General features: G+C 34.8%; 9 protein-coding genes across 9 annotated transcripts; 6 read left to right on the top strand and 3 right to left on the bottom strand.

Annotated features, from left to right (window-relative positions):
* Positions 1-152: 152 nt before the first annotated feature.
* Positions 153-3,980, top strand: PHYBLDRAFT_96141 (hypothetical protein; the record flags this gene model as incomplete). Its single annotated transcript, XM_018443955.1, has 6 exons — positions 153-554; positions 690-920; positions 1,075-1,236; positions 1,336-1,753; positions 1,958-3,668; positions 3,752-3,980. Coding segments are annotated over 6 exons (3,153 nt in total), but the record flags the coding sequence as incomplete, so codon positions are not given.
* Positions 3,981-5,547: 1,567 nt separating this feature from the next.
* PHYBLDRAFT_70171 (hypothetical protein) lies at positions 5,548-6,907 on the bottom strand (the record flags this gene model as incomplete). The annotated part of the gene is made up of 3 exons (XM_018442222.1): positions 5,548-5,695; positions 5,849-6,021; positions 6,866-6,907. 3 exons carry the CDS (start codon positions 6,905-6,907, stop codon positions 5,548-5,550), a joined length of 363 nt encoding a protein of 120 aa, XP_018284878.1.
* Positions 6,908-7,796: 889 nt separating this feature from the next.
* Positions 7,797-9,310, top strand: PHYBLDRAFT_70172 (hypothetical protein; the record flags this gene model as incomplete). Its single annotated transcript, XM_018442223.1, has 6 exons — positions 7,797-7,836; positions 8,257-8,266; positions 8,486-8,541; positions 8,764-8,805; positions 8,846-9,088; positions 9,144-9,310. The coding sequence occupies 6 exons, from the start codon at positions 7,797-7,799 to the stop codon at positions 9,308-9,310; spliced, it is 558 nt and encodes a 185-aa protein (XP_018284877.1).
* A 989-nt stretch (positions 9,311-10,299) lies between these two features.
* On the top strand, positions 10,300-11,670 carry PHYBLDRAFT_174858 (hypothetical protein; the record flags this gene model as incomplete). The annotated part of the gene is made up of 2 exons (XM_018437362.1): positions 10,300-10,481; positions 10,545-11,670. The coding sequence occupies 2 exons, from the start codon at positions 10,300-10,302 to the stop codon at positions 11,668-11,670; spliced, it is 1,308 nt and encodes a 435-aa protein (XP_018284876.1).
* Positions 11,671-11,791: 121 nt separating this feature from the next.
* On the bottom strand, positions 11,792-13,090 carry PHYBLDRAFT_70174 (hypothetical protein; the record flags this gene model as incomplete). The annotated part of the gene is made up of 4 exons (XM_018442224.1): positions 11,792-11,956; positions 12,056-12,241; positions 12,307-12,612; positions 12,668-13,090. The coding sequence occupies 4 exons, from the start codon at positions 13,088-13,090 to the stop codon at positions 11,792-11,794; spliced, it is 1,080 nt and encodes a 359-aa protein (XP_018284875.1).
* Positions 13,091-13,395: 305 nt separating this feature from the next.
* PHYBLDRAFT_70175 (hypothetical protein) lies at positions 13,396-15,488 on the top strand (the record flags this gene model as incomplete). Its single annotated transcript, XM_018442225.1, has 10 exons — positions 13,396-13,519; positions 13,595-13,656; positions 13,724-13,772; positions 13,843-13,910; positions 13,978-14,039; positions 14,112-14,162; positions 14,659-14,759; positions 15,243-15,267; positions 15,356-15,391; positions 15,446-15,488. The coding sequence occupies 10 exons, from the start codon at positions 13,396-13,398 to the stop codon at positions 15,486-15,488; spliced, it is 621 nt and encodes a 206-aa protein (XP_018284874.1).
* A 3,520-nt stretch (positions 15,489-19,008) lies between these two features.
* On the top strand, positions 19,009-20,988 carry PHYBLDRAFT_183736 (hypothetical protein; the record flags this gene model as incomplete). Its single annotated transcript, XM_018438822.1, has 4 exons — positions 19,009-19,076; positions 20,483-20,525; positions 20,615-20,675; positions 20,815-20,988. The coding sequence occupies 4 exons, from the start codon at positions 19,009-19,011 to the stop codon at positions 20,934-20,936; spliced, it is 294 nt and encodes a 97-aa protein (XP_018284873.1). The 3' UTR covers positions 20,937-20,988.
* A 352-nt stretch (positions 20,989-21,340) lies between these two features.
* Positions 21,341-22,733, top strand: PHYBLDRAFT_174855 (hypothetical protein; the record flags this gene model as incomplete). Its single annotated transcript, XM_018437361.1, has 5 exons — positions 21,341-21,439; positions 21,602-21,657; positions 21,744-21,781; positions 22,521-22,609; positions 22,668-22,733. The coding sequence occupies 5 exons, from the start codon at positions 21,341-21,343 to the stop codon at positions 22,731-22,733; spliced, it is 348 nt and encodes a 115-aa protein (XP_018284872.1).
* Positions 22,734-24,785: 2,052 nt separating this feature from the next.
* Positions 24,786-26,930, bottom strand: PHYBLDRAFT_152100 (hypothetical protein; the record flags this gene model as incomplete). Its single annotated transcript, XM_018432839.1, has 3 exons — positions 24,786-24,876; positions 24,968-25,107; positions 26,889-26,930. 3 exons carry the CDS (start codon positions 26,928-26,930, stop codon positions 24,786-24,788), a joined length of 273 nt encoding a protein of 90 aa, XP_018284871.1.
* Between the last annotated feature and the right edge of the window lie 542 nt (positions 26,931-27,472).

Raw genomic sequence — 27,472 nt, 5'->3', positions numbered from 1 at the left:
CAAAAGAACTCGCTGTTCCTAGCGAAAAGGCTTTGACGATGAACGAATCTTACAATGGATCAACACAGCCAATAACACAAACTATCACCGACCCTTCTCCATCCGAAGTCAAGATCACCATCAAGGACCCTACTATTGCCCACAATAACCCCGACAATTTGTTCGCATTTGATCCAGAACAGCTTGCAGTCCTCGTCGATCCAAAAAACATACCTCTCCTCAAGACCTTTGGTGGTCTCCAAGGCATCGCTAGAGGACTCCATGCAGACATCATCAACGGCTTGTATTCTTCTGAACTCATCACAACTCCGATAACACTAGCCGATCTATCCCAACCTCAAATCCAAAGCCAAAGCCAAAGCCAAAGCCAAAAGATTTCAACATCACCTCTTCAGCCTGTTCAGACAAATCATTCTACTGGTGCAAATTCAACTAGCAGTAAAGCCAAAGGATTCGTATCAAGATCTGCAATCTTTGGAACCAATGTCTTGCCACCAGCAAAAGTCAAATCCATCTTTGAACTCATGTGGATGGCCATGAAAGACAAGACTCTCGTAAGCTTTATACTTTTTTTTTTTTAAAAAAAAAGAAAAAACCTTAGTATCTAAATTCTTGTACTCCTCAGTTACATCAATTATATTTACATATCTATCTATCTATCTATCTATCTGCTTGTGTACATGTTTTAGATTTTGTTGGCTGTAGCTGCTATTATCTCTTTGGGCGTTGGTATCTATGACGATGTCGATATTCCTGAAGTAGACGCAATGGGAAATACTATCCCAGGTGTCAAGTGGGTCGAAGGTGTCGCAATTATGGTAGCAATCATAATCGTCGTCTCTGTCGGAAGTGCCAACGATTACCAAAAAGAAAAGCAGTTTCGTAAACTAAACGCAAAGAAGGAAGACCGTTTCGTAAAGGTAATAAGAATAAGAATAGCAATAGTAAAAGCCTTTGAATATATATATTACTATTGTTTGAATTCTGCTCAGCCTTCAAAGCTAAAGTGTAATATACTACAATATACTATACTATAATATAATCTAATGTATTGTATTGTACCTTAATGTGTAGGCTACCCGTGAAAAGAACACCTTATTGATTTCGGTGCATGATATTCAAGTGGGCGACGTTCTCCATTTAGAACCAGGAGATATCGTGGCTGCTGATGGTATTTTTATCGAAGGCCACAACCTGCGATGTGACGAGTCTGCCGCTACTGGTGAATCCGATGCTGTTCGAAAACAAGCCTGGGAAGTCTGTTACCGCATGATGAAACAAGAAGAACAACACCCAGAAACATCCTCAATCTCGGAAAAGAATAGCATTTCAGAGCTCAAACCTACTACAGCCACAACAGAAAACAAGAATCCCGGTACTCAGCACAAATCTTTACCTGACCCATTCATCATTTCTGGATCCAAAGTACTCGAAGGTGTCTGCACTTATCTTGTCACAAGCGTCGGTGTTCACTCTTACTATGGCCGCACCATGATGGCTCTTCGCACAGACGCAGAAACCACTCCATTGCAAGAAAAACTCAACCATCTGGCAGAAACTATTGCTAAACTCGGCTCGGCTGCCGGTCTCTTGATGTTGGTCGTCCTCTTGATCCGTTACTTTGTCAAGTGGCGCTATGGTGTTCCTTCCCCTGCATCTGCGATCGTCCAAGGAATCATGAACATTCTTATTGTTGTGGTCACCATTGTCGTAGTGGCTGTTCCCGAGGGCTTACCACTAGCTGTAACACTAGGTAAGTCTATATATACATATAATTTTCTATTTTTTTTTTTTTTTTTTTTTAGCTGAACAGGATAGTCTTGACCTATGATTGGTGTCCCACACTTTTATATATAAATATAATCGTACAGAGTCTAACTCCTCTTTTTTTTTACGTTCTTTCCATTTATGGAATTTTCTCTCTCTCTATTTCTCTTTTTGTTCTCACATTACACAGCTCTGGCCTATGCTACTCAGCGCATGCTCAAAGACAATAACCTTGTCCGCGTTTTGGCTGCTTGTGAAACGATGGGAAATGCTACAACCGTTTGTTCTGACAAGACTGGTACTCTCACCCAGAACAAGATGTCAGTTGTTGCCGGTACCTTTGGATCGTCATTTAGATTCATCAAAGAAGTTCCTCCAAACCGTAAAGACCTCCATCCCATCATTGCTGTAGGCCAAAAGGCTCCACGCCAGATCCTCAATTTGCTCAACCAAGGTATTGCTGTCAATTCATCGGCCTTTGAAAGCCTGGATGATAATGGTTCCAAGGTTCTTGTGGGAAACAAGACCGAGACCGCCCTTTTGGCATTTAGCCACGAAATCGGAAGTGAAGACATCGAAGCCTTACGGTCTCGCTGGGAGATCGAGCAGCTGTTTCCTTTTAGTTCGGACCGCAAAGCCATGGCAACCGTAATCAAGATTCCTCACCCCACTAAAACTGGCAAATTCATCTATCGTGCTCATGTCAAGGGTGCTCCCGAAATCCTTGTTGACAAGTGCTCGACCATCATCACACTCCAAGATTCCCAGTACGCCTTTTCTGAACACGATTACGATGTCAAATCCCGCAAGCTCAACACCGAAGACATGACCAGAGTCGTACACATCATCCAGAGTTATGCTTCCCGTAGTCTGCGTACCATTGGTATTGCCTATCGTGACTTTGAACAATGGCCTCCTTCTGGCGAAAATGTCTTGTCTTCAGCTTCTTCTAGTTCTTCTTCTTCTTCAAACATTGGCGAAGAAATTGAGGTTTCCTATGATGAGATTGTCCGTGAGAATGGCTTAACCCTCTTGGGTGTTGTTGGTATCGAAGATCCACTGCGTCCTGGTGTTACCGAAGCTGTCAAGGCCTGCCAGAGAGCCGGTGTGTTTGTTCGTATGGTTACTGGAGACAACATGATGACCGCAAAGAGTATTGCCAAGCAGTGTGGTATCTACACCCAAGGTGGTATTGTTATGGAGGGCCCTGTTTTCCGCAATCTGCCGCCTTCAGAAATGGATGCTATCTTACCCCGCCTCCAGGTTCTTGCCCGCTCGAGTCCCCAAGACAAGCAGATTCTGGTCGGACGTCTCAAAGAACTCGGTGATATTGTGGCAGTTACTGGAGATGGCACCAACGATGGCCCGGCCCTGAAGTTGGCCGACGTTGGATTTTCGATGGGTATCTCGGGTACTGAGGTTGCCAAGGAGGCCTCGAGTATCATTCTGATGGACGACAACTTTTCGAGTATCGTGAGGGCTATTATGTGGGGCCGATGTGTGAACGATGCAGTCAAGAAGTTTTTGGAATTCCAATTGACCGTCAATGTCACAGCTGTTATTCTTACCTTTGTTTCTTCTGTGGTCAGTGATTCTCAAGATTCTGTTCTGACTGCGGTCCAGCTGCTCTGGGTCAATCTGATCATGGACACCCTTGCAGCACTCGCACTTGCTACCGACCCACCGACCGAAGAACTCCTCTTGCGTGGTCCCGAGTCCCGTTCCTCACCACTGATTACCTTTAAGATGTGGAAGATGATTATCGGTCAGGCTATTTTCCAAGTGATCGTTACCATAGTTATGCTATACAGCGACATCTTTAGCTACGACCCCAAGAGTGGTATTCTCCAGACCCTGGTCTTTAACACTTTTGTGTTTTGTCAGATATTCAATGAAATCAAGTAAGTTTATTTACATAGATATAAAGATTATAGTATTTACTAACTTTTTTTTCTTTCCAAAATAATAACAATAATAATAATAGTTGCCGTTCTATTGATGACTCTTTGAATATTTTCCACAACATTATAGCCAACAAATTCTTTATGTTCATCTTTGTGTTCTGCGTTGCATGCCAGGCTATCATTGTCAACTTTGGTGGAGCTGCTTTCCAGGTTACCCGAATTGGTGGTGTCGAGTGGGCCATTTCGATTGTCATTGGTCTGCTCTCGATTCCTATTGGTGTAATCATCCGCTTGATCCCAGATCATATCTTTATGTTCTTGTTCCGTAACCCTACCTCTCGCCAACGGTACTTTGGTGTCCAGAGTTCAGGTGACATGGTTCCTCCCTCTGTTTATGTTGCAGGCAACGAACGCTTTTCGTGGTCGCACTCACACAAAAACACCCGACGACAGAACAACAACAATAATGGCCTTCAAGATCTTAAGCAAGAAAGTGGTTCTACAAGCAGATTGTCTGTGTCCGAGAAACCAGAGACCTCGCACATTTCAGGTCAACCTTATCCAACTCAGGCTGGGTTGAATAACCATGAAGAGGAAAATCAAGACACCATTATGTCTTACACCTCTAGAGAAATTCACAACTAAACAAAAGAAACAACATACTTATATATGTTATTTCTTTAGTTATGATTTCTACTTATTTATTTATTTTACTTTTATTATTTATCATGTATGCTACTTTACTTCTTTAACTTTTTTTTTTATATCTTTGTATTATGTTTTTTTTTCTATATTCTCTCTCTTCCCCTTAAATCTTTATTTCTCACTATTGCTCTCTCTATCTCTCTATTTATTTTTATTGATATTTATTTTTCTGTTATAGTTGTATTCCCATGTTCTATTTTATTTATGTTGCTATTTCAATTTGCCAGGTTGGATTATTCGATCCAAAAGAAAAATGGCTCAATTCTTGATTCTTTATTATCTAATTATTCATACTCATATTCATATCCATATTTTAGTATCGAAGAAATTCTCTTGTTTAGAAGAAATCAACTAACATCTTTAATAATACAACCACTTGAATATATATATTGATAAAATATTAATATTAATATCGACCCTTTTATTACATGCATACAATTATATACACACATATATAATCTGATGAAGTATTAAATGGTTTATAAGCCAACACTTACTAGTTATCTTATACTGATTAAAATAAATGCTGATTTATTGTACTTGACACTTCACTACCACTGTCACTGTCACTATATAGATAATCGATTTTGTGCAACAAAGAGAAATTGTTACATCCTCGTGGTTAATATACATCCTTATATCACGTACATATATATATATATATATATATCGCAAGCTCGAATGCATCGAATGAAAAATGGCTTTTGGCTTTTGGCTTTTGGTTACTTACAGTCGATATCTCTTTTCTTTATTTTAAATGTTATTTTAAAATATATCAGAAATAAAAATATGGACTCTTAGTAGTTTGTCTTTTCATAAAAATAGGATCCTTTTATTCACAAGATCTTTAAGGTCTAATATCGATTTAAATTGGATCAATTAAGGCGCTTTCTCTCAAAAATGTCATCCATACTTTCAAGAAAAGTGTATATCAGAATGTAATTAGCTTTATTGCTTCATCCTTTATTTTTCTTACAAAACTGCTATCACATTATTTTCTTTAAATTATTAAGCATATAACAGACTAAATATTTTCATAAAGAGGTGTGCAATTATATGAGACCTTGTTAATGCGTAGCTATACAAACTCTTTGGATATCTTAAAAATCATGCTGGCAATGTATCATGCACCATTATACTCTATTTATTCTGTATTCCTTTTTATATATATTTAATCGAAATATAAAAGTTCATTAACACCAATTACACTGTCATTTATTTTAAGAATATCAGATAGACGCACCAATCTATATCTCTGACTCTCTTTTCGATGTATTTTTGCTGTCATACTGGTATTTCGATGGGTACTCGAATCTTGTCTATCCAAATAAATGTATGAAAGTCCAATTAAAGCATGTAGTGCCTAATCCAAAAAAATCATACATATTACAGACCTGTATTAATGGGATCCAGAGTTCCAAGATTATCTTGAAAACACTTTGTACTAAATGATTACAGAACCTGGTATTTACAATGAAATTGAATTTTGAGCCACACATTTTCCAGCGAGAATAGCCCAAATGTCAATATTAATGTTTTTTTTTAGAGTAAAATAATTCGACTTTTTGATCAATATTTGGGCAGCCAATGTCAAGCAACCTTTAAATGATAGATCTTTATATGCCTCACCAGATCGATTATATACTTGAGAAATCTTTGGTTAACCAATTTAGATATACAGCTGTTTTTCTGTATTTAACTGTCATTTTGGTCAAAAACTTTTATTTCAGCCGTAGATTCAATAACTTTCAAAGTATATAATAGTTATCTGTTTAAATTAAGTATACAATTTCAATCCTAATGCTTTCAAAAGAAAGTAGATAGAAAATCTAAGACGTGGGGTGATTAGAGAAAGTTTTAATCTTGATTGATTCGGCAGTATACATATAATCCATGATAATAATTAGTACAGTCAAAGCTCGATATAGTGATAATCGCGATATAGTGATAATTTTTTGAAAAATTTGGGCCCGTGCCTGCTTATTATCACTATTTTTCGGTATAGTGATAGTGATAAAAATTGAATCCACCAGTATCACTATATCGAGTTTTGACTGTATGTATATGAATGTTCCGAACATTACTGCTCACAAGTGATAATAATTAGGGCTTACATACCCTAGAAAATAAATAAAGAAGCTCATTTATGTACATACAAAAAATGAGTAGCTGTAATAATAAACAAAAGCGTTGCAGTGACTAAGGCTGGCTTTGTGATATATTACTATCAAGTTGTATGCATAAAAGTATATAATAAATATGGTACTTTTTACATTTATCTAAACCCATTATTATTCATTGTACTAAAAAGGGTATGTATTTGTAGCAATTTTGTATCGAGTTATTACAAGCCCACACCCTATCTATCCTATTGAGATTTGGCTGTAATGCATGGGGTAACTAGCTCGGGGTAATAGAGGGTTAATGAACTGGGTTACTAATCGGTTTCATTTTGTTTCGTGAACATGGGTTACACCACGGTTCCTTACCATACTGAAAAGTATTACAGCCAACCCATTATATCGGTACATCTCTATTTTATTTTCTCTCTGAACGACATGCCACGAGCACCATCTTATTTTTTTTTTATAAAAAAACAGCAACAGCTTTAAATACATACTTAACCGTTACAAGACGTACCTTGATCAATAAGTAGTAATAGACAAAAATTAATTTTATTGGCTGAGCTCATTTTGATAATTCTTGATCGTTTTGTTGTCTCTAGACCAATTAAGTCATCACCTCAGAATTTAAATATCACGTGATTGATTACATCATTTTTTTTGCGTAAACCAACAGACACTTGAACTTATATAATTATGAGGCGTTGATTGTAATAGCATTACAATAACTTTTGAATGAACATTTACATTGGTCAATGGTTTGTATTTAAAAGACGCAATTTAATTCAGTTAGCTAATCGAATTTAATGTTTATTCTTTAAATTTATATAAAAGCCACGCGCTGTGTCATAACGCAGGGGAATTAAGTCTTCTAAAAGGCAATCTAGGCTAGTAGATACACGTCAAGGTTCCGTGATGTACCAGCAGTTCTTGTCTGTATTTCACGTCAAGATTCCATGAAGTACAGTTGACCTTGTTATGATGCGACGCGAAAAATTTTAAGTCCATCATCTGAAGTAAGTTTTATTTTTGTACAGGCTCTTTAAAATGCACTGTCTAATGTTAATTGTTTTATTTCTTTGAATCTGATTTTCTCTGTATGAAACGCTTAGGCTCCGTAATGTACAGCTGTAATTACTGGGATGGAAGGTATGGCGAGTATTGTGTCATATCATGGGGGCGTCACTTCCTCTAGTAGCAGTCTAGGTTAGTATATTCACGTCAAGATTCCGTGGTATACTAGCAGCTCTTGTCTGTATTGCTCGTCAAGATACCGTGCGATACAGTTGACCTTTCTATGACACAATACATTAAATGGGCAAATACCCTCCCTCAAAGTAAGTTTTATCTTTATACAAGCTTTTTGAAAGGCACAAAAATCTAATATATATTTTCATTTCTTAGAATTTGTTATCAATAAAGATAAATCATAAAAGTAAACTCTCCTCCAATAAGGACTTGTCAAATACTTTTTTTTTGAGTAATTAGAATATATTAGTTTATGTTTATTGTAAAAGGTTTAATTGCATCAAGTGCATTATAAAAATAGACATTTCATTACTACTACTACTACTACTACTACTACTACTACTACTACTACTAACAATAACAATAAATCAAAAATGAAATATAGAAGGGAATAATATGCGGTCCAGCTGGTGTAAGCAACAAGGAACTATGCGAACAAACTTGATTGTTAAATAACTTCCATTTTATTATTTTAAATATCTAAATATATATATTCTTTATGGATCCAGAAAGTTCAAGGTAAAAAGGCGATAATTATATCACTAGAAAAACATACGGGAATTGCCATGTACAAAGTTAAATTATAACAATAGAAAATCTGGGGTATTTTTTCATCTCAGCTTTTTGTGTGTATTCAAGATGAAAACACTGTTTTCCGGTTTTCTATTGGCTTGGATACAGTAGGCGAAAATGTTATTTATTACTATTATTATAAAGAAATACCAATTCATTATAAAGACATAGTAAATTTAGTAAACGTTGTACTTGGTTCCTTTTTCTCTTAACACTTCAAGGTAAAAATAAATAAACATCATGTCCACAATTCCTGAACTCTACAACGAGAAGTGCCATTGTGCAGATGTAGTCAGAACGAACTCGGCTACAGTTTTGTTGCCAGAAGAACTGCTCAACGTCATAACAAAAGGGCAAGACTAAATGCCATAAGATGTGAAAGGGGTACAATATTTGAATTTATTTAATTGTATTGTAATCCATGAAATAACGTGTTGTAATAGACATGTCTATCCAAAGAAATATGATGGAGGTCGATGATGAAAGTAAGGTTTATTTAATTCAGATACCGTGATATTAACCAAGTGTTATATTCTAAATGTAGCTATCTTAGCCCATCAACCCGGAGCCTGGAAGAATCGTACACTCAGACAAACTCACCTGTTTGGGAAGGAGCTTCAATGTCTGACACTGAAGACGTTTCCGTTACCAATGACGCGATCAGCAATGGCGACAATGATGACAGTGGAAGCAACAGCAATAAAATCAATGAAAACGAAAGCGAAGACGATATTATTGACCTCGACAGCAATGAATTGAATAGTGAAGGTCAGTTAGTGATAAAAAATTAAAGAAAAATAGTGTTAATTTTTTTTTATAATAGACCCTTTTGCCACCCCCGATATGCCCCGGAACCCAGTGCACAGGTTCATTGCTACTTTTGTGGTGATGTTCGCTTCCCGCTATGTGATTGACAAGGGCGCTGTTGTCTTGATCGAGTTCATCAACAAGCTCTTGACAATTTACGAGCAGGATTTCCAACTTCCTTGAGCCTTCTTGGTCTTCAACGCATGACAGGTTTCTCAGCCATGGCCAAAGGCATAAAGAAATTCGTTGTGTGTCAGGATTGTCACAAGGTGTACGAAGAAAGTGCATCTGTCCCGTCTCATTACAATTTCGTAAAGCTTGGTGCACACTTATCTTGCAACTGCCAATTGACAAAAACATCAGCATTGGGTGCTTTGGTGGCCAAGCGTTCATACTTGTACTAGTCCGTTGTTAATACTTTACAAATGTTTTTTCTTCGTCCAGGATTTGAGGATAAAAGTAGACATTGGAATCACGAGCTGAAGATGGTGGATACGATGTGTGACATATACGACGGTGCCATGTGGAAGGAGCTCAAAGACAAAGATGGCGTGCAATTCACAAAGGATTCGCGTTCATTAATGTTGACTCTCAACATCGACTGGTTTCAACCTTTCAATAACGTCACGCACTCGACTGATGCCATATACCTGGTAGTAAACAATCTGCCTCGCAACGAAAGATACAAGCCAGAGAACACACTTCTCGTAGAATTGATGCCTGGCCCGAAGGAACCCAAATCCGAAGAGATAAACCATTATCTCCGGCCTATGGTAGATGATCTGATAAGATTGTATGAGGGACTGGCAATCCCAACTTTCGAGTGTCCTAGTGGTGTCCGCGTCCGTGCCGCATTGATGATAGTGGCCTGTGACATCCCGGCAGCAAGAAAGACAAGTGGGTTCACCTCGCACAACAGTACATACGCATGTTACAAGTGCAACAGACATTTTCCTCGCTTGGAAAACGGTGTCAATGTTGACTTTCGTGGGTTTGACTTCTCTCGGTGGGTGCTTCGTGACGGTGTAGAGAACAGGTTGCATGCTAAAGAGTGGGAAAGTGCTAGTACCCCCTCAGAAAGGCATCGGCTGCAGGTCGAAAATGGTGTTCGATGGTCGCAGTTGCATTGCCTTGGATACCTTGATCTAGTACGTGGAACGATCATCGATCCCATGCATAATTTATTCCTGGGAACACCGAAAAGATTGATGGATCGTTGGATCAAAGACGAAGACATCCAAGATGGCGATTTTGCGGCGATGCAGAAGACTGCAGAAACGATGATTGTACCTGATGGATACACCTCGTTGAACTCGAAAATAAGAAAGCAATTTTCGTATATGAAGGCAGACGAGTGAAAGTCGTGGGTGCTCGTATACTCGCCAGTTCTGTTGAAAGATATTCTTGCAAAAGACAGATTCGAAAACTGGATTAACTTTGTCGATGCATGCCGCCTGTTGATCAAGCCAACGATCACGTCCGATGAAGTCAACACTGCCCATCAGTTTCTTCAAACTTTTTGCACCAGATGTGACGAGCTGTACAACGCCGAAATCCTCACCTGTAATATGCACCTACACCTCCATCTTCGTGATACAATTCGTGATTTTGGACCAGTGTACGGTTATTGGCTATTCGGGTTTGAGCGATTAAACCGGTTGTTAAAAAATTTGAAGACAAACAGGAAGATCGGGTTTGAAGAAACATTTATGAAGAAATTCATTGAAGGTGTACGCAAAGACGATCTTGTCAATAGTCTCCCCCAGAGTACCCGTCAGACATCCGCATTTCCTCTCCTTACCAAACTCACTTCTTCCTTTACACCCGCCGCCATTCCATCCATCCATCAACGTACCTTCTGCATACAGTCATTTGTCGAGGCTTCTGAAGATCCAAATGTACTTATAAAAGACAACGAACCTCTCCCTCCTTCCGCATTCCCTCTATCATTAAAATCCGCTACCACAATGAGTGACATTCACTATGCTCATCTCTTACAATACTACAAAGTTGCGTACAACAACGAACAATTAGTTCACTTTCAACAAGCGTCAGAATCACCACACTTTGTCGACAATACAATCACACTGTTGAAATACGTCAACATCCTTGGGCAGGTCTACAAGATTAAAGGTGAATCTGGAAGTCGTGGCTCTCTTGTGCAAGCAAAGTTCATTGGAAGTACTGGTGAGCATATCATCACATACACGGGTCAAATACAGTACATTTTCACCCATTCTTTCACTCCTCCACCCTCCTCTTCATCCCTTGCCCCTTTGCTCCGCACCCATCGCCGCCCAACTCAACTCCTTCACAATTCTCAACATACTTTTGCATTTATCAAATGGTACACACCCGAAAACGATAAATCGCGAGAGTACAAACACGTTGAAACCTGCTTTCCAACATTTTCTCCTGACTATTTCCAATGTGTATTGCCAGTGCATAGAATTATGTTAGAAGTAGCAACTGCTGAGCACACAACACGCAAAAAAGTAAAAAAGATGCTGGTCATTCCTTTGCCAAAAAAACAATACATTTAAAAAATAATAAAATATAACTCCCTTTTTCAAAGGCACACAGAAAAGAATAATCATAGTGTTTGTATTTGTTGGTACATTTATCATTGTCAGATGGAGGATGTGGAGGATAAGAAAACAAAATTTATTGAAACTCATCTCTAAAAGCCCAGTGAGGGAGAAGGGACGTCAATCTAGGCGGGACTGCTAAAACAGCGTCTCTACCGAAGGACCTCGTCAACATCTGACGCGAATTGAAGTCTATGCGATTACGCATAAAATCATCAACAACCGCAAGAAAGTGATTGTACTAATACAAATAAGTGATTAATCAAAGTTCTGTTTTATTTAAATCCATAAAAAAAAAACAAAAAAACCTATATATAATAATGTAAATAAAAGAATTTACCTCATCGCTTCTCCAACTTGGACGCACTGTACGAATCTCACGGTTGCTCGAGACTCCAGGTATATCGTCTTTAGATTCGCTCTCAGACATCTCTTCTTTTTGTAAGAGTCCGTCGCAGCTCTTATCCACCTTTACATCAATTTCAGCCTTGAATGTATGGTAGGTCAGCTCACAGCAGTCAAAATACTAGTTTAATAAATGTATTAATATAAATACATTTAATTTGCAATCAAAATATACTTCTAACATACATCGGTCTCTCGACCTGCTCTTCTTGACCGAGAATTTGTCTTTTTGCGCGATTCATATGATTCCTTGATTCGGCGTCTCGTTCCACAAAAGTTTGTGTATATACAATCGCTAATATCGGCCTGTCGAACACTAGTCCCAACAACCTTTGGAGCCAGGTATGCATGAAGGTCATGCATCAGCTGTCTGTTGGGTGGAAGTCTGTAATCAACATTAACATCCCAACTGCGCTTGCTGTCATTAGCTGCAACTAGTTCCGGCTTATTCGATTTGAAGTTGTGTTTCTTCAACTCTCTTCGGATAAGAGCCTATACTTAGTGTGAGATATTATGTTGATGAACTACTGTACATCTCAACACTTACTAAAACTCTATTGCGATACTGTTTACTAAGCTCACCAGCGTTTGCACCAGTAAGAACCACTGGACCAACAGAAGAAGCAACAGAAGAAGCAACAGAAGAAGCAACAGAAGAAGCAACAGAAGGAGCAACAGAAGGAGCAACAGAAGGTGTTGTATGCCAATCCAGAGTAGAACCAATGGAAGAAGCTGCGAAAGGGACAGAAGCAGAAGCATGTATAGTAGTAGGAGCAATAACTGCAAGAAGTTCTCCAGAGGCATCGGCAACGCTATCAAGTATTTCCAATGAATCTTTGTTGCCCTTGATGACAATGCCAATGTTGGAATCCATAGTCTTGAGGCTTTCCTCCATAGCGATGAGCCTTCTTAAAAGCTCAGCATATTCTGGGGATGGAGCCGGGGCAATTGACTGACGATTGTTGGCCATGGTCTGAAAGCTATTAAATAAAATGTTATACATGAGTTGATTGTTAATTATATTTGTTTTATATATCTATTCATTGTATATATAGAGTGTTATTAACATACAAAAGAAGTTAGGTGTTAAGCGAAAGAATAAAGTGTAGTTAATGGAAAGATGGTAAAAGTAAAAGCAAGAACCCATTTATTATATTACACTTGTTGCTGTAAATACTCAGGATTTCTTTAATACGCGTATCTCTATTAATACTTCCTGGAATTAACGGGGTGCAAATCGGCTTTGAACATGCTTTTTTCAACTCAATCCAATATATGATTTCTGTCTTTCGGCCTTTTGGCCCTTTGGTCTTTTGTTCTTTTTGTTTTTTTTTTTTCATTTACAAGTTTTCTCTCTTTTCTCTCTTTCCAACATTTATTATATTCACAGATTTTCTTGGTAAGATATCTTATTCTTTAATATTATATATATATATATAACTAAAATGATAATAATTGTTTTCTATTACTACAGACACTCGTGTTTTGTTACCTTCTGATGCATCCCCTTCACAATGTCCATCCGGATTAGCTAAGGTTAGTAAATATACTTTATGCTGTCATCCTATAAAATTATCCTGACCTTTTCCTTTCTTTTGTATAGGCCATATCGCCGAAATTACTCTCTACTATTAAACACGGTTATGAACACGGTAATATTTTATTTTATTTCAATCTATCTCTTTTTAATAAGCACATGGCTTAACATAATTTCTATTATAGATGAACCTCTCTCTCATGAGCACATCGCGAATCAAGAACTTTCATTTCATACGAGTGTCATTGACATGGTAATTTTTTTTTGTACATATAACAATATTATTTATTTTGTATATTAATGTATATCATTTACTGAAGACAATATCAGCGCCTCCTATGTACTCTCTTGGTCTGCAAATAAATCCTTTTGCTTCGGGTAGGTAAATGAAATATTCTACCACACAGTTCACAAAAAATAATTTTTTTTTCAGCATTTTTATAGCCAAATAAAGTATATTGAGTACTATGGTTCGCATTCATGACGCCTTTTCTTTTTGTCTCTGGTAAGCTATTATATTGCAAGCATAATTACATATATATATTCTTAATATCCACGATTTCTTGTTCAAACAGCTAACACTTTTCTAATTTCATAGAACAACCATTTACAAGCAAGCAACACACAACTGGGCTTTTCTCTGGGAGATATTGTTTGGAGAATACTTGTTTTATCAGAACATTGGCCATTTCACATTGTATGAAGGATAGAACACTAGCCAGAACGTTCCTGAATATTAAATATAACCACTGTACTATAAACCTAAGAATATTCTTTTCTTTCTAATAAAAACAAAATAAACCAATAATTATTATAAATAAATTAAAGATCGGAGAAGTGTATGGAAGCAAACAGTACAAGAAGAAGTCTCTAAGATTGGATAAAATAAATTAAAAGACAACAAAACCTTGTAAAAACTGGTATATCCGTATAATCGATCTTTTAATCGGAAAGCGGTAGAATATATTACAACAAAACGTAACTCTGAGTTGCCGTTTTAGTGCATGTGGGAAAACCCCATATACAGAAAATGCAAACACATCCTACTATCCTGCTGTTATGACCTTTTCCTATGTTCAAAAGTTGGTCTTCCCACCTATGAGTAAGCCAGCTTCATATACTTGTAAAAACTATCTGATCACATTGTAAAATCTGGTCTTTTCACATAATTAATTACAGTTTTACACATAAGAAAACCGCACCTCTTTTCCAGTGACATGTACTGTTTTATTAAAGTTAAAAAAATGTATCACAAAGTCCAGAAAAAAAGAAATTAGAACCTCAGTTTGAAATAACACAAATTTATATCTTTGTGCTTTATGTAATTCAACTAAATGCTTGATTATCTTGCGTTCTAGTAATTCGTTTTTGCTGAAAACAAGTGCAGTGAAGAGCTAGAGACGATAAAAAACGAGTGGAATAAGAGACGCGGCGGGCCTTTAAATAAATCGAATATTCGGAGTATGAATTAGCTTGAAAATTGAAATCCGCTACTTACTCCTGCAGTGGGGAAGTGATGTTTTCAGTCTCCATTTGAGTAGTATTAAAAGACAGGACACATACCATTAGGGTATTTTAAATTTAGATATTTTCATCGGCGAACGTAAAAAGTAAGTCAGCTTCTTAAAAGGATTCCAAAACTAGTGAAGTATCTGTAAAAAATATATAAATCAAAAAGCTTCAAAAGGTTTCTTTTAGATTTTTAGAAGTTGATTATTTTTTACAGAACTTTACGTAAGGAAGTTCAGTAATATATTTTTATATTAGATGCTATTAGCTAATTAATAGAGTATGGATAGAAAATAAAAACCTTGAATTCCAAGATCTTTAAACTTGAAACACCCTATTTTATCAGACACGGATTTAATATGAAATGTCAAATTGGACAATATGCTCTCTGGTTAAGAATTGTAAAAGATAGACGAAAAAGAAAATATATCCTTATTATAAGAGCTGTATCTTGTCAGGTTTAATAAAATATATATATTTATTCGATTTATATGAGATTTTCAAATATATTTAACTGAAATAGAACAAAACTAAGAATCTTATCAACTAAGATTTTAATAATTTTATTCGATGTTGGAATATCAAGTTTTATTGAAAAAGAAAAAAAGAAAAACACTATTATACAAAAAACACTTAACAACTTATTGAGAACAAGTATACATTCTAAATATCAGTTAAATATTGGATATTAATAATAATAATAATAATAAAAATAAAATCCAAAGAAAAACAAAAAAAATATAATTAAATATTAAAAACAATTTATCCTTCACTTGTTTATTGAATTTTTTTAAACATCTGCTTTGATTTGATTAAATCAAATCTGTTTTTATATAAATTTATTTTATTTATAGACACGGAGTCTTTGTTCCCTTTAATTCTCTTTGATATTTGTTTATTCTTATTGTGTTTAAAGAAGATATTGCAATTGCGATTTATATCAGTTTACTCTTATAATACCCCTGACTTAAACAATCGATATATATATTGAAGATTGTTCTGTAATATATACTTTTCTTTGATTGTATTCTATATGTTTGATTATTTCTAAGACCATCTCTAACAATCAGATAATTTTATCTTTTCTTAAAATCAAACATCACAACTCTAGATAAAAAAAATCACTTCACCCATTAGTTCAATTTAGTTTTTTTTTAACATAAATTATGGGAGTATTTGCATCAATAAATTTTAAATCCTTGTCGAAGTTGCCACAAAGATAAAAAAAAGACTATATTTTTTCCATAAAATAAAATAATTCAGACTTGTGAATATAACGCTTTACTAAACTTTTATATTTCAGATAGAAGCTGATATAAATTTGACTGTTTGAGATATGCGAAGATAACAAATTTTAAAATTAAATATATAGAGCAAATAAAAATAAAATGTTAATAAATAATATAAACAAAGAAAAATAATTAAAGAAGGCTTGTACTAGTTTAAAAGCCTTGATTAATACAATAAAAAGAGAACCTGGTTTGGTCGGGTAAAATTCAATATATATATATATATTATAGTCATTATATATGTATCCGATTAGTTTCTGCGCTTAATTTAAATATAGTTCAGACGATAAAACGATTGTGAGGTTACACGTAGATAGCAAATAGAAGAAGCTTCTTTTATAAAACATATAAATATATTAATATAGTTTGTACTTAAACTATAAACTCTGAGCCACTTTACTATACTCAGACAATTTCTTATAATAAACCATGTGTTTCATAATTGAATACATATACATCACAGATATATATTATTTTCGGGAATGTTTTCCGTAATATCTGAGTTAGTACTCACTTGAAGCTGCTAACAGTCCAAATTGGGAATTATAATAGAGGTCGCAAATCACATAAATACGGTGTACACATAAATGTTACCTAAACAATTCTTTTGTGTACATTATACTTTTCCTACAAATGGCCTGATGTTTTTGTTTAATAAAACATAAAGCCTTGTATGAAGTAGCCGCACTTTATTAAACGAGTGAATCTAAGTCAAATTATGTAGTAGCATATATCAAATGTTGCTTGTTGAAATTTTTAAATATGAGTAAGAGCGTCATTGGGATCGAAGAAGGTGTCGGAATTATGGTGGTATGAATACTATATGACTTGGAGAGTTGAAGGTCAGCTCTGAGAATGGTGACATATAACACTTCAGGTATAGAGAAATATTGTATATGACTTCCGAGTGTTGAGGTTTTATTATATGGCCATTATTTCGATTTTTATTTTTCAGTGATTATAAAATAAAAGAATAATATTGTTGGTGGTGGCGATTCTGGTAGTTTTGTAAAGTTGATGGCGGGATGGTGGGATGGCGGGATGGAGGGAATGTAGGAAGAGGATTGACGCCATCGTTAAATAGAATTTTTATTTTATTTTGGTTACGGCGCAGTGAAGGCCACTTTAATATACCGTCCTCTCTGGGCGATTGTAAGTGATCACAAGACGGTCTTTCAACCTATGTATGGGTAACAGTATCCCTGTCAATGGACCCTGCTATGTTCCTTTAGATTAGGGATACACAAAGCTGTCTGCGCAACCAATTGGTAATACCAATTCACAAAAAAGTGCATTCTGTCCGAATTATCGAGTAGAATCCTTAGGTTGTAAAAAGACACAAAAAGAAATAGACAATATGTATATTTTGTATCAGTGCAGCAATTGTATTGGTAGACAATTGGGCGAGTGTGCGTATGTGCGTATGTGCGTATGTGCGTGTGTGCGTGTGTTGGATAAAAGAAAAGAAAAATATATGATAGTAAGCCCAAAATATGATAGCAGGTTATATATATATAGTTTGGGAGTAGCTTCTGGTGTGTAACCGTATATTGAATAAAAGGAAAATAAATATATATGATAGTGTATCCAAAATATGATAGAGGCTCGTATATATATATATTTTGGGAGTAGCTTTTGGTGTGTGTCCGTGTGTTGAATAATAATAATAAAATATACAAGATAGTATATCCAAAATATGATAGAGGCTCGTATATGTATATAGTTCGGGAGTAGCTTCTGGTGTGTGCCAGTGTGTTGAATAATAATAATAACATATATAAGATAATATAATCCAAAACATGATAACAGTTTATATATATTTAGTTCGAAAGTTACTTTTGGTTTATGAATATCACCCTTTTCATTTTGACTTGGTAATATTTTTCTGTAGGCACTTGCTTTTTTGGTGTAAAATGTTTGATGCTTTTTGATCCAATTTCATTAAGTATAATTATAGAAGAATGTGTATGGATCTGGATAGTGTGTTATTTATGAAACATACTAGAAAACATAGTTTAAATTATACTATTATATATAGCTTCTATCATACATTAAAAGTATTAACAAAAATATAAATAACAATGCGATTGTGAATGATTTGTAAATATATACCGTGGAATAAAAATCGGCTATAGAAGTATATTCCAATATATCTTGTATTATTATCTATAGATTAAACCCAATCTAATTTTAATTAGAATCTTGAGGAGACAGGATATATGAACAATTTTGGAATTATTTGAGAGAGGTATGATACAAGCTATATATTTATAAGAAAGCAAAACTATTATTACTAGCATATATGTTTTTACGATATTATTATCTTCTGGATTCCGACGGCCCAAGATTGTTGGAAATATCCCTTCAGTCCAGATCGAGCTCAATAGGCGGCCGATCCGGACAGGACCATATTGCTGATATAACATATTCGGTTTTTATTGGTTAACTGAAATTGTAGTTCTTATTAATCATACATATGTTTTATTTTTATACTGGGCCGACTTCTGTCTACTATGAGATGTAATATTATATGAATGACGATTCCCAAAAGGAATGAATATTCTCAAAAAGGATGACGGGATGGATGAATGGGAGAATGTAGAAGGAGGATGCAAGCCACCGTAAAAAAAAGTTTTTTTTGTTATGATTATGGCGCAGTGAAGGCCACTTTAATATATCATCCTGTCTGAGCAATTGTAAGTGAGAACTAGGCGGTTTTTAAGTCTATGTATGGGGAACAGTATCCCTGTCAATTGATTCTGCTATGTTATTTTAGCTTATTGATACACAAAAACCGCCTGCGCAACCAATTGGTAATAACAGTTTACAAAAAAGTGCATTCTGTCCGAATTATGGATTATAATCCTTAGTTTGTAAGAAAATATAAAAGGAACATACAATCAAGTATATTTTGTACCAGTTCAGCCAATATATTGGTAGACAATTGGGTGAGTGTGCGTATGTGTGTGTGGTGGATTAAGGAAAAGACATATATATATAGTATCTGTCACACATTTAATATATTAATAAAAAGAAAAAAACAATGCGATAGTTAATGATCCATCGAGCTATTTCGTGGATCAAACTGTTATAAGAACATATTAAATTAATTCCTATTTAGTTTATATAATTTTCAGTAATATATTATATCACTACAAAAAAGGAGCGATTCAGAGAGTGATTTTAAAAGCTATTATAAGCATTCTTTATAATCACTAGTTGAATTTCCAATTTTTTCTTAGTGGATCTATTTCTAATAAAGATCTCAAGCAGTGCGATGAACATGATGTCAGTTTATTAGAGTGTTCAGAATAATTTTTTTTTCTATATGCGCTTTCTTTCTTTCATAACATTTAATTATATAACTAAAAGTTAATTCTATGATATATATTCCATATCAAAACCTTTATATAAAGTATAGATTCCTTTTATTCTTATATGTTTTATTAAAACATTCTTGTTATTATATTTGCTTATTATCTAATATAAAAACCCGATACTCTCAATATTATATATTACTATGCCCAGTTGTGAAAACTTTTAGTTCTCTTGTAATACATTTATATATATAATCTAAGACTAGATATCTGCTCTTATCGACTATAGCAATTCGGTAAATAAAAAAAAACTAATTGCATTTTAAACATGTCAATAATATTTTTAATTTATGAGACTTGCTTTAATAAAAAGCTGGGATAATATAAAGAGTCTCTTGATATGCTCTTATAGTCTATACATATATATATATGGACCACTTTCTCTTTCATATTCCAACTAAAGTGATACAGTTTTACAACCTTTCTTTTAAGAAATAATATATTAATATATAACATATGTGTCAAGTAAATTTTTATATAAAATCAATTCACGAAAATGGGTAGCCATATAAGAAATTCGGGTTTTTAAAATGAAAGTCTTTATATTGCTTCTAATCAGAGCAATCAATCCATTGATCTACAATTTTCTATGCATGCTGCTATGTCATCATCTAATGACGAAAGCATAAAATTTTTTCACAGTTATTTAGTAAGAGTGTCAGCCAGACCATCTCTGTTTTCCTCTTGTGCATGGTAAGTCTATTATTTCCTTTTCATTTGTGTTGAGGGAGTAGTATAGTCTATAGATATACTAATATTGACCTTTTTTCTATGTGAATCAGCGGCGTGTCGGATGGATGGGTGTTGGTGTGGTGTGGATGGGGGGTGTGGTGGGTGTGGTGGGTGTGGGGTAGTTTAGTTTCCCCTCTCTAGTTAGTTTACGTAGTGGGTAGTCTTTAGATATAGCTTTCGTTTATCCCTTTAGCTTAGCTTAGATTGATAGTTTCGTTCCCTGTTCACCTTTTATTTTTTAAGCCCATAGCTAGCCTCACACCCCAGCGTTCCCGATCTCCTCCCCACTCCGTTCTCTTCCACGAAGTCAGGACAGGTCTACGCCCTGTGGAGGATGGATCCGCCTTTATAGGTGGTGAACTAAGATTCTGACGATATATTTGAATATTAATAAAATTTTTTTTTAAACCATTTTTGTCTGCCCATAAATACAATGTCTGCTTTACAAATGATTGAGAGAAACACTTTATTATTAGAAGAAAACTGAATAAAACAATGCGTGAGAACAATAATATGAGTTTATTTTTTATTTAAAAATATCAAGTTTTAATAGTAGTGTATTTTTTATATGGGCGAGAAGTGGGCGGTGTGAGTGGGTGGTCCGTGTGGGTGGTCCGTGTGGGTGGTCCGTGTGGGTGGTCCGTGTGAGTAGTCAGTGTGACAAAGTTTTGACATTCATGGCGCATGCTAATGACGAGAGATTAACATCGCGAGACTTTTTGTTAGGTGGCGTCCGCTTGGTCTAGACCCAGTCGCGTAAAAGTATACTGAAAGGCATGAGCTTTGAAAATTATGTCCGATGGGATGGAATTAGATGGGATGGGACGGAATTGAATGGCGTCATTGGGATCGAAGAAGGTGTCGGAATTATGGTGGTATGAATACTATATGACTTGGAGAGTTGAAGGTCAGCTCTGAGAATGGTGACATATAACACTTCAGGTATAGAGAAATATTGTATATGACTTCCGAGTGTTGAGGTTTTATTATATGGCCATTATTTCGATTTTTATTTTTCAGTGATTATAAAATAAAAGAATAATATTGTTGGTGGTGGCGATTCTGGTAGTTTTGTAAAGTTGATGGCGGGATGGTGGGATGGCGGGATGGAGGGAATGTAGGAAGAGGATTGACGCCATCGTTAAATAGAATTTTTATTTTATTTTGGTTACGGCGCAGTGAAGGCCACTTTAATATACCGTCCTCTCTGGGCGATTGTAAGTGATCACAAGACGGTCTTTCAACCTATGTATGGGTAACAGTATCCCTGTCAATGGACCCTGCTATGTTCCTTTAGATTAGGGATACACAAAGCTGTCTGCGCAACCAATTGGTAATACCAATTCACAAAAAAGTGCATTCTGTCCGAATTATCGAGTAGAATCCTTAGGTTGTAAAAAGACACAAAAAGAAATAGACAATATGTATATTTTGTATCAGTGCAGCAATTGTATTGGTAGACAATTGGGCGAGTGTGCGTATGTGCGTATGTGCGTATGTGCGTGTGTGCGTGTGTTGGATAAAAGAAAAGAAAAATATATGATAGTAAGCCCAAAATATGATAGCAGGTTATATATATATAGTTTGGGAGTAGCTTCTGGTGTGTAACCGTATATTGAATAAAAGGAAAATAAATATATATGATAGTGTATCCAAAATATGATAGAGGCTCGTATATATATATATTTTGGGAGTAGCTTTTGGTGTGTGTCCGTGTGTTGAATAATAATAATAAAATATACAAGATAGTATATCCAAAATATGATAGAGGCTCGTATATGTATATAGTTCGGGAGTAGCTTCTGGTGTGTGCCAGTGTGTTGAATAATAATAATAACATATATAAGATAATATAATCCAAAACATGATAACAGTTTATATATATTTAGTTCGAAAGTTACTTTTGGTTTATGAATATCACCCTTTTCATTTTGACTTGGTAATATTTTTCTGTAGGCACTTGCTTTTTTGGTGTAAAATGTTTGATGCTTTTTGATCCAATTTCATTAAGTATAATTATAGAAGAATGTGTATGGATCTGGATAGTGTGTTATTTATGAAACATACTAGAAAACATAGTTTAAATTATACTATTATATATAGCTTCTATCATACATTAAAAGTATTAACAAAAATATAAATAACAATGCGATTGTGAATGATTTGTAAATATATACCGTGGAATAAAAATCGGCTATAGAAGTATATTCCAATATATCTTGTATTATTATCTATAGATTAAACCCAATCTAATTTTAATTAGAATCTTGAGGAGACAGGATATATGAACAATTTTGGAATTATTTGAGAGAGGTATGATACAAGCTATATATTTATAAGAAAGCAAAACTATTATTACTAGCATATATGTTTTTACGATATTATTATCTTCTGGATTCCGACGGCCCAAGATTGTTGGAAATATCCCTTCAGTCCAGATCGAGCTCAATAGGCGGCCGATCCGGACAGGACCATATTGCTGATATAACATATTCGGTTTTTATTGGTTAACTGAAATTGTAGTTCTTATTAATCATACATATGTTTTATTTTTATACTGGGCCGACTTCTGTCTACTATGAGATGTAATATTATATGAATGACGATTCCCAAAAGGAATGAATATTCTCAAAAAGGATGACGGGATGGATGAATGGGAGAATGTAGAAGGAGGATGCAAGCCACCGTAAAAAAAAAGTTTTTTTTGTTATGATTATGGCGCAGTGAAGGCCACTTTAATATATCATCCTGTCTGAGCGATTGTAAGTGAGAACTAGGCGGTTTTTAAGTCTATGTATGGGGAACAGTATCCCTGTCAATTGATTCTGCTATGTTATTTTAGCTTATTGATACACAAAAACCGCCTGCGCAACCAATTGGTAATAACAGTTTACAAAAAAGTGCATTCTGTCCGAATTATGGATTATAATCCTTAGTTTGTAAGAAAATATAAAAGGAACATACAATCAAGTATATTTTGTACCAGTTCAGCCAATATATTGGTAGACAATTGGGTGAGTGTGCGTATGTGTGTGTGGTGGATTAAGGAAAAGACATATATATATAGTATCTGTCACACATTTAATATATTAATAAAAAGAAAAAAACAATGCGATAGTTAATGATCCATCGAGCTATTTCGTGGATCAAACTGTTATAAGAACATATTAAATTAATTCCTATTTAGTTTATATAATTTTCAGTAATATATTATATCACTACAAAAAAGGAGCGATTCAGAGAGTGATTTTAAAAGCTATTATAAGCATTCTTTATAATCACTAGTTGAATTTCCAATTTTTTCTTAGTGGATCTATTTCTAATAAAGATCTCAAGCAGTGCGATGAACATGATGTCAGTTTATTAGAGTGTTCAGAATAATTTTTTTTTCTATATGCGCTTTCTTTCTTTCATAACATTTAATTATATAACTAAAAGTTAATTCTATGATATATATTCCATATCAAAACCTTTATATAAAGTATAGATTCCTTTTATTCTTATATGTTTTATTAAAACATTCTTGTTATTATATTTGCTTATTATCTAATATAAAAACCCGATACTCTCAATATTATATATTACTATGCCCAGTTGTGAAAACTTTTAGTTCTCTTGTAATACATTTATATATATAATCTAAGACTAGATATCTGCTCTTATCGACTATAGCAATTCGGTAAATAAAAAAAAACTAATTGCATTTTAAACATGTCAATAATATTTTTAATTTATGAGACTTGCTTTAATAAAAAGCTGGGATAATATAAAGAGTCTCTTGATATGCTCTTATAGTCTATACATATATATATATGGACCACTTTCTCTTTCATATTCCAACTAAAGTGATACAGTTTTACAACCTTTCTTTTAAGAAATAATATATTAATATATAACATATGTGTCAAGTAAATTTTTATATAAAATCAATTCACGAAAATGGGTAGCCATATAAGAAATTCGGGTTTTTAAAATGAAAGTCTTTATATTGCTTCTAATCAGAGCAATCAATCCATTGATCTACAATTTTCTATGCATGCTGCTATGTCATCATCTAATGACGAAAGCATAAAATTTTTTCACAGTTATTTAGTAAGAGTGTCAGCCAGACCATCTCTGTTTTCCTCTTGTGCATGGTAAGTCTATTATTTCCTTTTCATTTGTGTTGAGGGAGTAGTATAGTCTATAGATATACTAATATTGACCTTTTTTCTATGTGAATCAGCGGCGTGTCGGATGGATGGGTGTTGGTGTGGTGTGGATGGGGGGTGTGGTGGGTGTGGTGGGTGTGGGGTAGTTTAGTTTCCCCTCTCTAGTTAGTTTACGTAGTGGGTAGTCTTTAGATATAGCTTTCGTTTATCCCTTTAGCTTAGCTTAGATTGATAGTTTCGTTCCCTGTTCACCTTTTATTTTTTAAGCCCATAGCTAGCCTCACACCCCAGCGTTCCCGATCTCCTCCCCACTCCGTTCTCTTCCACGAAGTCAGGACAGGTCTACGCCCTGTGGAGGATGGATCCGCCTTTATAGGTGGTGAACTAAGATTCTGACGATATATTTGAATATTAATAAAATTTTTTTTTAAACCATTTTTGTCTGCCCATAAATACAATGTCTGCTTTACAAATGATTGAGAGAAACACTTTATTATTAGAAGAAAACTGAATAAAACAATGCGTGAGAACAATAATATGAGTTTATTTTTTATTTAAAAATATCAAGTTTTAATAGTAGTGTATTTTTTATATGGGCGAGAAGTGGGCGGTGTGAGTGGGTGGTCCGTGTGGGTGGTCCGTGTGGGTGGTCCGTGTGGGTGGTCCGTGTGAGTAGTCAGTGTGACAAAGTTTTGACATTCATGGCGCATGCTAATGACGAGAGATTAACATCGCGAGACTTTTTGTTAGGTGGCGTCCGCTTGGTCTAGACCCAGTCGCGTAAAAGTATACTGAAAGGCATGAGCTTTGAAAATTATGTCCGATGGGATGGAATTAGATGGGATGGGACGGAATTGAATGGCGTCATTGGGATCGAAGAAGGTGTCGGAATTATGGTGGTATGAATACTATATGACTTGGAGAGTTGAAGGTCAGCTCTGAGAATGGTGACATATAACACTTCAGGTATAGAGAAATATTGTATATGACTTCCGAGTGTTGAGGTTTTATTATATGGCCATTATTTCGATTTTTATTTTTCAGTGATTATAAAATAAAAGAATAATATTGTTGGTGGTGGCGATTCTGGTAGTTTTGTAAAGTTGATGGCGGGATGGTGGGATGGCGGGATGGAGGGAATGTAGGAATGACTGGAAAAAGTAGGAAAATACTGACGTGTATATATGGGCAAACAGTACTGGAATAACGTGATATAGCATAGTTGTAATTTTTTTCCACTAGGTTTTAAGGTCATCTAGCACTGTATTTGCGAGACTTACAAACACTACAGTATATGTAGATGAGAGGTTCCGCAAGTAAGGTTTGGTAGCACTTTTGATATACTCGTTATGCTTAATAAATAAAAAAAGCTGTTAAAACTACGTATTTATCTTGGTATTCTTGACACAGAACAGGAAAGGTCAAAGACGGATTACATCATATATATTGCTCTAGTAGCTTATCTGTACTCTACCTCACCTTTACTGAACACCTTTACTGACCACCTATACTGACAGTTCTTTAAAACCTACAATTATCAATAGCAAAAAAACACGTCTTTAAAATTATGGACCAGTAATATGTTCTTTATTTATTTGGTTCCCCGTTCTTATTAGGTTGGTAATGATTTACGCTTTTATTTTTATTGGAAAGAATAGAATGTTTTCCAGGGTTCAAATCTAATAAAGCTATTCTATATCCCCAGCTACTTCTTGCTCGGCCGGCTTGCTATATTTGGGATGAAAAATTTTCAACAAAAAACAAATACCTGAAGAAAATGAGGTGCTTGTTACCTTTTTTTAGGGGTAAGAGCAGTACTCTTTAAGAATAGATAAAAAATTAGTGATGAGACTGCGTGCATGTTTTATACTGAAAATTTTATGCACTAATTAATACTTACATTGGAAGTATCCAGTACGAATGGACAAAAAAAATAAAAAAATTTACAGCAAAGCACAGGATTATAATTTTTTTTGACTATAAAACGATAGGAAAGAATTACGTTTTGTTAATTGCGTGATAGAATAATTGATTTACATACCAAAGGCAAAGTATTTCTTTGCAGACCAATATATTATCTGCAAAGCGGTAATATAGTCTTTAGTAGAGGATATACATTAATATACAGTATAAATAATATTATTGTATGTATAGAAGTAAATAAAAGGCTTACCATGGCAATGACGGTAGCATGGGTTGGAAGTTCTTGAGGCATGGCACGTTCATAAGAGGGATGTTCATCTCTAATAGAAATTATATTCAGTTGGATAAATATTAAAAAGAAATAGATTAAAATAAAATAAAATATTATCGTGTCAATATCCGTGTTTGATTGTAGAGAGTATTTTTGGCGATGTGGTCTATATTAAAGGAAGAAAAAAGTCAGAATGATTGTATGGAATGATGACATAGAGTATATTTACTAACTCTGGCTAATGCGGAAGACTGTTGTGAAGATGGCGCATCAAAATGAGATGAAGAGAGAGTATCTATGACATTAAAATATATTGTTATTTTTTAGTTATACATAAAGAAGTGTATATTTCTTTTAAAACAAAGAAAGTGCCTTACCATAAAACCTTGTGAGTGTAAAGAGTGAAGAGAGAGAAACAGAGAGAATACCTATGACAGACAAAAAAATTAATTCTTTTTTTGTTCTTTGTAAAGAAGTATTTTGAACCAAAAACAATCTTACCAGAAAAATTTGCAAATATAACAAGAATTGAAAAGAGAGAGAAAAGAGGGAAATAACAAAAA

This window comes from Phycomyces blakesleeanus, assembly GCF_001638985.1.
Source record: "Phycomyces blakesleeanus NRRL 1555(-) unplaced genomic scaffold PHYBLscaffold_33, whole genome shotgun sequence".
NCBI lineage: Eukaryota > Fungi > Mucoromycota > Mucoromycetes > Mucorales > Phycomycetaceae > Phycomyces > Phycomyces blakesleeanus.
Note: the sequence above shows the minus strand (reverse complement) of the source record. Positions and strands in the feature narration are given on the sequence as shown.